The sequence below is a fragment of the Amblyomma maculatum genome, chromosome 7, assembly GCF_055883805.1.
Source record: "Amblyomma maculatum isolate TAMU_Amacu chromosome 7, ASM5588380v1, whole genome shotgun sequence".
NCBI classification, from domain to species: Eukaryota; Metazoa; Arthropoda; class Arachnida; order Ixodida; family Ixodidae; genus Amblyomma; species Amblyomma maculatum.
The window spans coordinates 114991817-115006046 of NC_139350.1; the positions used below are offsets into that span (position 1 = coordinate 114991817).

The 14230-nt window shown below is 47.4% G+C and overlaps 1 protein-coding gene and 1 pseudogene across 1 annotated transcript; both read right to left on the bottom strand.

Annotated features, from left to right (window-relative positions):
* Positions 1 to 1301: 1301 nt before the first annotated feature.
* Positions 1302 to 9136, bottom strand: LOC146184481 (uncharacterized; annotated as a pseudogene).
* A 43-nt stretch (positions 9137 to 9179) lies between these two features.
* On the bottom strand, positions 9180 to 12997 carry LOC146184482 (formin-2-like). Its single transcript, XM_084608560.1, has 2 exons — positions 12947 to 12997; positions 9180 to 11387 (listed from the first exon to the last, which is right to left on the bottom strand). Exons 1-2 carry the CDS (start codon positions 12995 to 12997, stop codon positions 9180 to 9182), a joined length of 2259 nt encoding a protein of 752 aa, XP_084464686.1.
* Positions 12998 to 14230: the final 1233 nt, after the last annotated feature.

Consider the following 14230-nt stretch of genomic DNA (forward strand, 5'->3'; position numbering starts at 1 on the left):
CGGACCTCAGAAGTTGCTTGACATTTTTGAATGCAGTTTGATGTTCATGCTGCCAAGTCCAACAAGCATTCTTGATGAGAAAGGTGCGTATCGGAGCAGTGATTTCCGAAATATGAGGCAAGAACCTAGCAAGATGATTTACCATCCCTATACTTTGTTGGGCGAGGTGGTACTTATTCGTTAATAATTTAAACAGTGCGAACAAGAACACAAAGGACAAATAAGAGAAAGCCACAGTAGAAGTGCTTGTACTCTGGCTTTCTTTTATCTTGTTCTTTGTCATCGTGTTCGCACTGTTTAAATTAATAAGGAATAACATTCCGAGTAAACGTCTGACACCTGCAACGTCTGTGGGAGGTCGCATTACATACACTGCATCAATCTTGCCCGGGTCTGGCTTGATGCCTTGTGCTGAGCCGACGACACCTAGGAAGGAGACTTCGGAGACCTCAAACCAAAACTTGTCTTTGTTTATTGTGACACCTGCCTTTGCAAGACAAGTCAACTCTCGCTCTAGTCTTTAATCGTGTTTCTGATTGGTACGTCCAAAAACAAGAAAATTGTCAATCCTGTTGACAACATCCTCCTGACCTCAAAGGATCCTGGCCATTTTATTTAAATACTCCAGAGCGGAAGTGATGCCGAAGGGCAGTCGGCAAGAACAATTGCGACCGAAAGGAGTGATGAAAGTTGTCAATGCTTGCGGGTCTGCTGACCGCTTGACTTGGTGGAAGCCTGCAGTTGCATCCAGCTTCGAAAAAATGGCTGCATCACCGATGAGACCAACAACTTGTTCAACGGTAGGCAAATATGTATTTCCCTTAGAACCACTTTGTTTAGTCGAGTCGGGTCCACACACAAACGGTACATTACATTTTTTTACACTGCCACCAGTCCGGCGCACCATGGAGTTGATTTATCAATACGGCAAATGACGGCGTGGCTTTCGAGTTTTTCAAGTTCTTGCCGAACAACTGAACGCCACGGGATTGGTATCCGTCGAGGGGCACTGAGTGAGACAGCACATCTTGTTTCAAGCGAATGATGTACTCATTTCTGAGCATGCCGAGGACGCAGAACAGTTCAGCATAAAGCTTTGGCTCAAGAGTGTTGACAGTACACAAAATGTTGACAGTACCCAAACTTCAAGAGCTTGGATCGCTGGTAGACCCAGTAAAGGTACTGAAAGTGAGTGAATGCCGTAAAGACGCTGGCAGATGACCTTCCCTTGCCGAGGTAGATGTGCTAAATACGATTTCCTACAAGCAGAGGTTAGGCACAGGGCCCTGTCAAAATAGCATCTACCTTGGCGAGCTCAGCCGGCCATCGGGGAAGTGACTTGAAACTGCGGAAACCTCGGCACCTGAGTCTACTTTAAAGTGAGTTGTGTAGTTGTCGACTGTGAAATGCACATTCTTGGCTTTAGCTGGCTTCTCGAAAGTGCGCAATTGGATAGGACTGAGTTTGACCTGCCTCGACTTCTTAGAGCGGCAAATCTCAGCAATATGACCTGTCTTACCACAGCAGCTGCAGACAGAGCTCTTTGGCAGGGAGTCTGAGCGTCTATAAAATGCGCGGCCGCAGAAGAAACACACCAGAATATCACGATAGCGTTCCGACTTCACATCCAGTGAGCGCGTTCTGGCATCGACCGGCCGTCGCGAAAACTTTTTAGTCGCAGTATTAGTGTTGACCATGCCTGGCGAGGTAGACTGTGCGAGTGAGCGTTCCTTGTCCGCATCCTCGGACTGACAAGATTGCGTCCAAGCTTCTTTCAGAGTTACCTTCGGGAAGCAGCAAAGCTTATTAGAGAGACGCATGTCGAGCAATCCAATGACAAACCTGTCGCGGACCAAGCGTTCTTCCACTGCCGGTGACTGGTAGTTGCAACGTTTGATTATCCAGAACAGCTCGGCGTAAAATTCGCCGACACTCTTACCTGGTTGTTGAATGCGCTTGTGAAACCGAGACGACTCATAGAGCTCATTACAGAGATGTTCGAAGTTCTCGGAGAAGTGTTTGACAACTGCGTCGTAGGCGGCTAACGTGGCAGTGTCGAATGAAAAAGTGTCTAGCAGCGAGCGAGCTTCCTGCCCATACAGTACAGAATCGTATGTACTTGCATGTCTAGCGGAGTGTTTCGTAGACCGGAGAAAGCGGCATAGTCCTCGAAGCGAGACTTCCATAAAGACCAACTTGCAGGGTTGCAGACGTCGAACGCGTCTAGCGGTTGCAGAGTGAGGCCTAGCAACTATGCCTACTGGGCGCTTTCGTTCGTGAGCATCTTTTTGCCTTTGAGGGTCGTTGAGAGCTGCTTCAATACGAGTTTAGCATGCTGCTGTCATTTCTGACACTATGTTGTGTGGGCGTTCCCGTGCTGTCGTGCCGGGAGGCCGACAGAGAAAGATAGCCAGGCAACCACGCCGCTCCTGAACCAAACACAAACTGATTCATTCCAATCCCCCTGACTGGGCTCCAGTTAAGACGGAAGTTATATGTGGCGACCCCAACGAAAATGGGGATGACAAAAAAGAAGTGTCCGAAGTTTTTTTTGTCGGAGAAAGAAAGAAAGATCTGTTGGTGCAATGGTATTGCACGAGCAACGGAGTGGGAAGTGGCAAAAGGGGTTAGAAGATTATTTTATGTATCACTTGAAAGGTCGTGAGTGGTATCATAATTTGGTTATAAAGAAATTGTGCCCCAATTGAAAGTAAACATTAAGGAAAGGGGGTGTGCCAACTGAAAACGAATGGCCAAGCCCCATTATATGGACATTAAAAAGGGTAAGCTTCGTTTTCAAAAAATGAGGAGAAAGCCGCCACAGTCGTATAAAATGCTGGTATCTAGTTTATAAAGGACAAAGTTTCGGCTTGCTTGGAGAATGATAGTGTGATAGAAGAACTGCAGAATGGATTCCAAAAAACAAAGCAAGTGAGAGGACAATCAGTTCTCACTTACTCAGGGTACTCATATGAACAAAAGAAATGCCGGTTCCTGTGAGTAGCTTTTCTGAAATAAAGAGGCATGCGACAATGAAGTTCGATCATTTGTGGGACATACTGGGCGCACTGGAGACGGTGGCTGGAATTACTTTCTATTCGTTTAAAAATATTTGTAAAGGTAAAAAGAGGTACAGCCATGGCTTATAGACAAGGATGTTCTTGTCATCTTTGTGTTTTTGGCACACCTACAAGGACTGCATTCCAAACCAGAGAACACCGCAATATTCTTCAAGCGTTTTTTCAATCAAGACGCACAAATTAATCAGTAATTACTAGGACTGAGGCGCCTTGATCATTTAGTCCTAATGACTGATAAATAAAAACCTTTCCGCCTGATAACAGACATCCGTGGTACAAGGACAGAGTAGATCCCAAGTTTACCAATAAACAATGAGCACTAAGGATTTTTATTGATAAAGAGGACGACAAATACAGGTTATTGGCAAGTAGTGGCGGTGACAAGGCCGTATACAAGAAAAGAGCACACAGGCGTGATAGTGCTGAAATTAAAATTGGCCTGGCCTGCGCCCGCAAAAGAACTAAGCAACTCGGCGGTGATATCGACAAACGTGCTCGTCGATCGTTGAACAAACAATACCTGTCGCACTCATCAATGCTCAATTTAAAGGCTGCTCAGAACCATCTGTAGATAACGCCCCAAACTGTTACTAGCGCTACAACTTGGAACATTGCAGAGACATACGCGAGTCATCGAAATCGTCGAGACACATCTCGGCGCACCTTGCGCGACAAAGAAACTGATAAAATGAGTCTCGCGACATCGAGATTTAGCAAACAAAGAATACAGAATTGATATACGTGCCAGAACCGGAGTGATAACGCCGCATGACAACGGCTCCTAAAGAACAACAAATACAGTTTTGAAGATTTCGCGCCTTTACTCCCCCCTTGAAAAACAACGCCTTGAACGCCTTGATGTTCCAAAATACACAAAGCAACTTATTCATAGAGTTACAAAGTTTAAACACCACGGATTATTCAACGCGCGTAATAAGGCTTCAGACGAACAACATGTACAATTTCTGGGCGCGTCTGCCGACGTTGTGATGCTCTCGTACTGTCAGGAATGACTTGATAGTCGAGTTATTCAACGCAGCGAAGTATTTTGTATGGCCCAAAGTATCGTGCGAATAACTTTTCGCTTAGCCCATGGGCTTAGCCCAGTTCAAAAACATAACTGGTCTCCTGGCTTGTACTCTGCGCGGCATCGTCATAAGTTATATCGCCAGGTGTTGATGTCGCCGTTGATCTTTAATAAGCAGCCGTAGGAGTCGTCGGGCTTCCTCTACACGCGGCAGGTAGGCGGCGACGTCAAAGTTGTCTTCGTTGGTTACGTGCGGCAGCACTGCGTAGAGCGTCGTTGTGGGCTCCCTGCCGTGCACAAGCTTGAACGGAGTCGCTCTCGCCTTCTCCTCGACTGTCTTCTTATACGTGAATATCTCGTTCGGCAGGATGGGGTCCCAGGTCTTGTGTTCGGCGTCCACGTACATGGTGATTATGTCTGCGGTCGTTTTGTTGGGGCGTTGCGTAAGCCCATTGCCCTAGGGATGGTAGGCAGTTGTCCTAAGCGAACTCGTTAGACTGTAGTGCAAGATGACCTGCGTGAGCACAGCCGTAAATGCAGTTCCTCGGTCCGTGATGATCACCTCAGGAGCGCCTTCTCGCAGAAAACTTCTTTCGACGGAAAATTTAGCAACTGGTGCTACGGTACCATTAGGCACGGCTTTGGCTTCGGCGTGACTGGTGATCAAGCTGGGAAGGGGCCTAGAAGGTCCATCTCAATTTGTTGAAAATGTTTACTCGGCGGCGGCATGGGGCTCAGCCAACCACCAGGTCTCGTCAGGGTTGCTCTGCGTCGCTGGCATTCACAGCACGGTCACACATATTTAACAAGGTTGGCAGGCAACCGCGACCAGTAATAATTTTCTTGTATCATGTGTAACGTGCGCGCCAATCCGAGATGCCCTGCTGTTGGTTCATCGTGCACCGCCTGCAGAATCTCGTGTAAGAGGACTTTGGGTACTACAAGAAGCTGTGCTTTTATGTTGGTTGCGCAGTTATAAACGACGACGTCGTTGTACAGGTCGAGCGACAATAAATGATGCCGGAACACAGCAAGAGGGGTAGCGATCTTTCCTTCGAGGTAATCAGCAAGGTCTTTTAACTCAGGGTCCAAGCGCTCCTGCTGTACAAAACTGCTGGCGTTACCGGTCACAAGAAGGCATCTTCGCCCTGTTACTTCGGTAGCGCATCAAGGGGAGCTCGTGACAAGCAGTCTGCCTCAAAGGGCTTGCAGCTCTATTTATAGACGACTGTGACGTCGAGTTCTTGAAGACGCTAGGCTCCATCCTGCAAGGCGTTCGGAGTGATCTTTTAAGTTGGCGAGCCAGCAGAGAGCATGGTGATCGGTCATAACCATGAATGGTCGTCCGTACAAATAGGGGCGAAATTTTTATGTCACCCAAATGATGTGAAGACATTCATTATCCGTTGTCGAATAATTGGCTTCAGCTTTCGAAATTGAACGGTTGGCATAGGCGATATCTTAATCCTGTCCTGCACTCTTCAGAACGAGAACCGCGCCTAGGCCCAAACCGCTTACGTCGGAGTGAAGTTCAGTTTCGACGTTTTCATCAAAGTGGACCAGAACAGAAGGGGACTGTAGACGGCGCTTAAGCTTGACGAAGGCTTCTTCTTGCTTCCCTTCCAATTTAAAATCTACGTCAATCTTTGTAAGCTGCGTCAACGGCTTGGCGATGTGCGAAATGTTCCTGACAAATTGTCGATAATTAGCGCATAGCCCAAAGAACCTGCGTAACGCTTTCTTGTCGGCGGGAGGTGGAAAGTGCGTGATCGCAACCGTTTTCTCTGGATGGGCGAACACCTTCCTTGCTAATGATAAAACCCAGGAATCGCAGTTCCTCGTAGGCAAAGTGGCCCTTCTCTGCTTTCAAAGTTAGCCCTGATGACTTGATAGCTTCTAGCACTGTCCAAAGCCTTTTTTAGTGGTTTTCGAAGCTACAGGAGAAGACGACGACATCATTCAAGTATACCTGACCAATCTGCCACTTCAAGCCCGCCAGAACAATTCCATTACTCGTTGAAACGATGCTGGTGAGAGGCCATATGGCATCACATTGAACCCGAAGAGGCCGTCCGGTGTGATGAATGCGGTCATCTAGCGATCTCTTTCATCGACATCATCCCGCCGGGGTGGCGCAGTGGTTACGGCGCTCGACTACTGCTCCCAAAGACGCGGAATCAACTCCCGGTCTCGGCGGCCGCTTTTCAATGGAGGCGAAAAGCAAGGCGCCTATGTGCTGTGCGATGCAAGTGCACGTTAAAAACCCCTGGTGGTCGAAATTTCCTGAGTCCTCCACTAGGGCGTCTCTCACAGACTGAGTCGCTTTCGGACTTTAAACCCCACAAATCAACCAGCCAACCAATATTTTGTCGAAATCAATTTGCCAATAGCCGCTATACATGTCAATCGATGAGACACACCTTGCACTACATGTCCTGTTCATGTAAATTTCTTCCTGACTTGCACTAAAATGTCAGTAACTTGAGGTATTTCTCTGACCCACTCTGCAGGTTTCGTATCTCTTAATACTGCCCGTACCATTTTACATTCCATAGCCCTCTGCTTATTCCTCAACTTTAGTAGAACCCCCTTGACCTCGACGTGTTAGCCCTATAGGTGAGTACATGTATATGCAACTATGTAAACGTTCGTCTTGAGCGATACCGAAAAGCTGCTAGTCATAAACTGCGAGTGCTAGCCAAATACTCTGCGTCCCAATCTTATTCTCCTTGTTATTTCCCTTTCAAGGTCCGGATCTGCGGTTTCTACCTGTATTAAGTAGACATATTCGCCTAATATTTCCAGTGCTTCGCTACCTAACGTAAACTGCTGTTTCTTCCCGAGGCTGTTGAACCTTACCTTAGTCTTCTGCAGATTGATTTTTAAGCCAACTTTTGTAATTTTCGTATAAAGGCCATGAATTATTCTTTGCATTTCTCCCGAGTTACTGCATGGCAATGTCATCAGCAAATCGACAATTACTGTAGTAGTTTCTATCTACCCTTACCCTTAACTGCTCTCGTTGAAAATCTATGGATACTTCTTCCATTCAAGCTATGAATCGTACTGGGGAGATCGTGTCTCCTTGCCTAACACATTTCTTTATAAAAATTTTGTTACTTCTTAAAACAGGACTACGGTTGCTGTACAGCCAGTATATACATCGTCCAGCACTTTCACGTACGACTCGTCTACACCCTCATTTCGCAATGCCTTTATGACCGTCGAGCTTTCTACTGAATCAAATACGTCCTTCGTCACTGCGGGTAAGTCTGATTGGTTTTCCCTACCGCCAAACTCATTATTGTCCTGACCTCTCTGGCTACGGCAGAGAACAGTATAGAACCCCTTGGCAACTTTGACTATCTTGACCATATTCATGTTGACATTGCCCGCCTTGTCCCTCAGCGGATACACCTGATTTTTGCCTATGCCTCTTTTCTCCTTCATCAACTTTAGGTTTCCCCTACTCTTTACAGCATGATCAATTTTCTCCATATTATGCTTTCTTACTTCGGATAATTTGGGCTCATGGATTAGCTTTGATATCTCTACCAAATGTATCTGGTCTGTTGAATTTGAAGCTTTCTTACTTTGGTGTTGCCTAAATAACTATTTCGTCTCCTTAGACAGCTTACCGGTATCCTCTCTAACTATCCTACTGCCTACTTCTAAAGCGCACTCAGTAATGATATCTGCGAAATTATTGGACATTGCTTCTAGGCTAATGATGTCATCCTCGGTTAGAGCTTAATATCTTTTCTGTAGCGAGATCCTGAACTATTCTGCACTCCCCCTCTCCAGTAATGCATTGATGGACTTCTTACTAATCTGTTTCGTTCCTTCTTCAGCTTTAGAATAAGTTCAGACCTTACCATCCTGTGGGCCCTGCATTGCACTTTCCCGATTACATCTACATCCTGCATAATGGCGGGGTTAGAACACACCAAATCAATTTTATTATTAATCTCCCCGTTAAGAATTTTTCATGTCCACTTCCGGTTTGCTGAAGAAAATGTTCATCATTCGTGAGTTATTGCACTCTTCAAACTTAATAACTGCCGCCCGCTATTCGTAGACCAATACCAAAGTCACACACTGCCTGGTCTCCTGTCTGCTTTTTCCCTACCTTGGCATTGAAGTCGCCTATTAGTAAAGTATACGGCGTCTTTCCTTTCCGCAGTTCGTAGACGCTTTCAACTGCCTGGTCATCATGACCACATGTAGGTGAGTATTCCTGCACAATCTTTAATTACGAATAATTAAGCCTAATTACGATGCCCTTTTATTAATGCTATACGCCACGTGCGCTGTTATGAGGGCACTACCATTGCCGGAGCTCTAGCATCACCTACCGCACAGCCGTTCGCATTATGTCTGTTCCGCCTCCAGCGCGTATTTCGAGAATGGCAGAACGAAGCGGCAGTCGCGTGCTATTTCGCGGATTCAGGCGAATTGAAAACGTTGATGTGAGAGAGAAAAAACTTTATTGTTGAGACTAGTGTTACTGGGTCTTAGTGGAAGAGCAAAGTGGCCGTTAGCTGGTGGCTTGTGGCGGCTTCTTCAGTGCGGTTTACGGCGCCCAATTGTATATCGGGTCTCGCATTATGAAGCACTTGCTTCCAGGATTCAAATGAGGCAGCTTCTATGAGAGTCTTTCAAAGGTACGAGTGTGCAATTTGGCAAAGATATGTATGCTTCTCAGCCCGTTTACGGCGTTCGCGAAGAAATTTCCAGCGCCGTGGGGCTGTCCGATGTAATCGCAAAATTCGTGATCGAGATGAAGAGCGTCGACTACGACATGCGGCTAGAGGTAAGCACCTTGCTTTAGCTATTGCAGAGTGTGTAATTTCGTATTGTGGTTCCTTACGCTTTTGGAGATGTTCGGAAGATCGTGAAAGCCACCTGCACCTGCAAATCAAAATCGTGAAGGCTGCTGCAAGCTCGCCGCTGCGTTGGCTGTTTATATTATAAAGCCACTATCATGCGTCGCGAACGCACCTGCCATGGGCGTGGAATAAGCAATCATCTCGCCCGAATCTTGACACGAAGAAGTTGATAAGGATTTATTTTCAGTTGAGAGCAATACTGATATTTACGACGCTTGCCAGGTCAATAATTACCTCCTGCAGGTCCTTCACCTTCTTCCTTGCTGATTCAAAATCGAGCTTGATCTTGCGCTGCACCTCTTTCTTCCAGATGTTCTTGAAGTCGTTGCAGAAGGGCACCCACGGTGCAAAGAACTCCTTGGGCCACTCGGACTCGTTCTTGGACTTTGGTTGCAGACTGAAGTACTCCTTGGTCTCCAGGAATTTTAGCGGGCATTCCTCAAGGTTCTCCTCCTGCTCCTTGTGCTCGTTGTAAGCCTTCTTGAGGAAAATGTTCATCTGCTCCTTGAAGGGTTCCTGGTGTTCGGCGTCGGAGTTTGCCAGCACTTTTTGTACCTTCGTCTCGCAACCTTCGACCTGAGAGTGAAGCTTCTTAAGATCTGCCCTGATGTCATCGAAACTGACTAACCCAGCCTGCTCCATGTCGCTCGGCTCAGGCAGAGGAAATTTCAACTTCTCCCGGGTGATGTCCGCTCTCTCTTGGAACTTGCTTATATAGACTCTGACAATGTAGTGAAGAAGAGTTAAAGAGTTGTCCTTGCTCTTGACGTCCTTCAGCTTGGCCAAGATCTCGAGGCCAAAGCCATCAGCCTGTCCACGACTCCTATTCCCTCCGTTCATGTAGTTACCGAGAGCCAATATAAGACCCAGAATGTTGTGGACCTCCTTGTTGTGCAGCAGCGTCTCGCATGTTATTTTGAGGTTGTTGAGCTTGTGTTCCACACTACTGATGGATTCTGTGTACGTCGACTGGAAGATAATGCAACCCACACGGTCGGCATACTCGGGGATGCGAGACTGATCGAGCAGAAAGCGCTCTGGCTTGTCCAAGGGAATGTCGGGCTTCAGGGCCAGATGGTCTTGGATCAAATTGAGCTCCTCACTCGTGGGGCGAATTTCGTACAGAACTTGCAGAGTTTCCAGGCTTACAATCGATGTGTCAAAGTTGTAGATAGCATTTTCGACGTCTGAGATTTCAAGACGAAGGCTCGATATGAGAATGCCTACATTTTGTGACCGCTTCTGGACAAGGAGCTTCGCCACCTCTTTCCCTTTCTTCTGGTTGGTTTTCGTTTTGGCAGTTGGCTTCTTCTCCTGGATCTGTCTTGAGAACATGTTAGCAAACTCATCCCAGTCTGTAGGAGGAGTCTCCTCCAGACACTCCCACAATGTTTTGTGGTCTTTTTCCTTCTCGGGAGCTTTCTCTGGCTGCTGTGCGGGCACCTGAATTCTCGTCCAGTATAGGGGCTTCATTAGTGCCTTGGGGTTCACGGGTTGCTTGAGGGCTATGGCATATGCGCTGTGCCAGCCGCCCACAGGGGGCGCTGGCAGCGGTGCAGGCCCCATTCCTGGTGGGGGAGGAGGTGGTGGAGCTGGCATGCCATGGACAGGCGCCATCAGCGGTGGTGGGGGCGGAGGAGGGGGCATGGAGGACATGGCTGGGAAAGGCCGTGGAGGTGGTGGTGGTGGTGGGGGCGCCATGCCCATGGGAGGAGGGGGTGGAGGATGAGGAGGCGGGGTTGCGGCCCCACCCAGAATGGATGGCGGAGGAGGAGGTGGAGAGGGAGGAGGCGGGGGTGCAGCCCCACCCAGAAAGGATGAAGGAGGAGGAGGTGGAGGAGGTGGTGGAGCGCAAGGAAAGGATGATGGTGGTGGTGGCGGAGGGGGAGGAGGCGGGGGCTGCACAGCAGCAGGGCTGGTCACAGAGACTGAAGCTGGACTAGGTTCTTTGCTAGTGGGCACTTCGTCTGTCTGGCACTCCCGGTGACAGGTGTCGACCTGCACCTGAGACTCTTGCGTTGAGCGCTCCACCTCGTCCGTCTGAACCATGCCCACAGCAAACCTCCACTGCGCCTGCACCCCTTTTTCGCAGGTTGCCATTGCGGCACTCTGTGCCTCGCATGACCGCAGGGACACGAGGGTGGTCTGGACTTCCCAAGACCGCTGTGGTACAGCTTGCAACACGGGGGCCCGTCGCGGCACCGCGACTGCCTGAGGTGCATCCAGATCACGAGCCTTTCGGGCCAGTTCCTCAATGCCAGCCAGAGTTTGGTACTTGTCAATCTGCTGCTCCAGGCGAACAACCTGGCCTTCGTAGTCAGTCGGTTTCGCAGCTTGCTCACCGCGCAGCGAGAAGAAGGCTAGCTCGTGTTCTTTCTGCAGTTTCTCCAGCTGCGAATTTCAAAAAAGGCTGTTTTTAAAAATAAATAACAAATCGCTGGATTTTTTCCGATGAGTTTTACTTTGAACAAATGCTCGGAAGCATTTGTTCTGCACATTGAAAACATTTGTCAGTGACCTTTCTAGCCGTTTCATGCCCCCTTTAACACTGAGGGGGCGGAGCGGCCGAATAGATGCACCCAGTGAGGGAGTAAGACCGTGAGAGAGGGACGTGTCTGTTGAGGGCGTGGTGACCGTCACTGGGCAGCGTTGCACAATGTGTGTTACTCCGGAGTATAGTTCACTATACTCCGGAGTGAGCAGTCGTGTGTCGCTCACGCGTCCTCAACTTCGGCATCTCCCATCACATCAGTTTCTCCCCAGCGTTCACAGATAGCAGACGTTCACGCGTAGTGCTCCCTGGATCTCGGCTCCGAGCTGCTCGCTGCGTCGTGAAGAAGCTTAACCCTTTAACTGGCAAGACCAGATAAAGCGATGCCATAGTTTTTTCCTTCGTTTGTATTAGTTTTTGTTAGTCTAAATGTGCATCCAAAAAAATGGGAATGCGTTTGAAAAAGGATTTCAAAAAATACAGTACGTCAACAATTTTGTTCATCTGCCAAGATAAGGAGCACAAAGCTGGCGCACTGACATGAGTCAGTCATGTCCTATTTGAGCTGTAATTGAAGAAAACAGTTGTTGCCGCTTTTCATGCGCAAAAAGACGTGCACATTTGGTGGACTTGAAGCCTGACACACTTTTATGGCAGAGAGCACAGCGCCCTCTGACCTCCTGTATTGACTACGATTTCCATAAAACACCGTTGTTTCCATGGCTCCAGGAAGATAAGTACGTTACTTGCTGGCAAGAACCAAAAAAAAATGAAATGATGAAAAGCTAACGTTCCGCGAAGCTTATTTCACCTTTATATGAACACGAGTACTCAGATTCCCGCCATAAACTGCCCCCCCCCCAAAAAAAAAAAGAAAAGTGACCTTGAGCAGCTCACACACAAGCGGCAACGCAAAGGTAGTTCTATACAAAGTTTTCTGTGTTCATTTACATGTCCAGTATCACATTCAAACCAATTGTGGAAATAAAAACAAACAGCCGACTGCACATCATTGGCGGTAAATTTTTACCTTATTCTGGCAGCTCGACAATTTTGTAGTCTATTTATTTCGTCCGGCACTGCCGCTTCTGCTGCGAAATAGGTGATACTATTCTGCACGGGCCACGTTTAGAGACGCCTCTACAAAGAAATAAAATTGTCGCCACCCTTAACTTCGGATATCGGCATCTGCTGAGGCCAGAACTCTGCCAACGTGGCGCGCGCGAAGAAGACGACGACGACGGCACTTTGAGGTTGAACACGGTCATTACGGCCATCTATTGACGACTCATACATCTTTATTTCAGAGGCTACTTTATAAAAATGCTAAATTTGGAGAAACACGTTCTAAATTTTAGAGAGAGGCATTTTGTGGCCGCCTAGAGTGGGTCAACAATATTGTTGATCTGCTGGTTAAAGGGTTAACTGAGCTCACCTCCGAGCCTCAACTGGAGCTCACCTTCAAGCGCGCTTCCCTCTCTCTCTCTCTCTCCCCCACTAATCCCACCATCAGACCTTTCGGAAGGACATTGTAAAGAAATACGTTGTGCCTGTAATAATAATATTATATAATATTAATAATTATAATAACAACAATATAATAATAATAATGGCTCACTGGAAGGGAAGGGCACAGTATTTGTCACACTTGCTCTGTCGACACCTGACCCGCGCTGTAAGGGAAGGGAGGCAAGGGCGAATGAAAGTAAATAGAGAGAAAGAAGAGCCGTAGTGCAAGGCTGCGGAGTAATTATATCACCTGGGGATCTTTACCATGCGCAGACATCGCACAACCCCGAGATTCCTCTTCGATCGCCTCCATCAAAACGCAGCCGTCGTGGTCGGGATCGAACTCAGGTACTCCGGCACAATAGTCGGGCCTCTTACCACTGCACCACCGCGGCGGGGCTGCCTGTTTTCGCTCATTTCTGAAGACGGTGCAGGAAAAGTTCAGGACACGGCTGGACTGCGCGTTTGCTTCGCGTAGCAGTGGATGACGCCTGCCCGTCTGGCACTGCGGTGCAGGTTTTACGGGCTGAAGTACAACGGTTACGAATAAAGTGGGAACGTCATTCTACTAGTTAAATGGCGCAAGAACCTCATAACAAAGTGTAAAATGCATGAAAAGTACAGCAGGGATAAGGAGTGTTACGCACCTACTTCGCATTTGATTAAATATGCAAATCTGTAGTATTTTGTTTCTATTCCCTGTACAGTTATCGCCTTCAGCTCTTGCCGCAGCTCAATAGGTCCTGGATATATCAGCAGATGATGTGGCCTCCACAATCATTTTTATTTTTCACACTCATTTAGAGCAATCCAGCAACAAGAATGTTTATGTATAGACCTTCACCATTATGTGTGATATTTAAACAAAATTGCTTGAAACAACCAGACTTAAGCTCTGATGAAAGAGTTTGTTTTCAGCCTATCGCCAGTTTGAAATTAAAAACAGTTGACAGTAGCATGCGGACATAAAGTGCACCATTATGTGAAAGAACACCTAACATGCATATACATAAACACACCGTCTTATCTCCGACCTATGAAGATTAGGAAACAGGCCTATGAAAGGTCGCTCTTCATGGCCTAGTCAGTGGATTCTGTTACTCGCAACTATGTGCCAATGGTTAAAATTATAATAAAATTTTTGGATGCTTCTACTTCTTTCTGGGAGTAAAATATAATTTTTAAATGAAAATTAGAAAGCGCTCAAGTTTTACCTTAAGAGCAGACGTGAGGC

Excerpts from the sequence above, each read along its gene's own strand:
- LOC146184482 (XM_084608560.1), bottom strand. The coding sequence starts at position 12,997 with ATGGTGGGATTAGTGGGGGAGAGAGAGAGAGAGAGGGAAGCGCGCTTG. Across the intron at positions 11,388-12,946 it reads AGAGGGAAGCGCGCTTGAAG|CTGGAGAAACTGCAGAAAGA; the intron begins GTGAGCTCCAGT and ends TGAAATTCGCAG.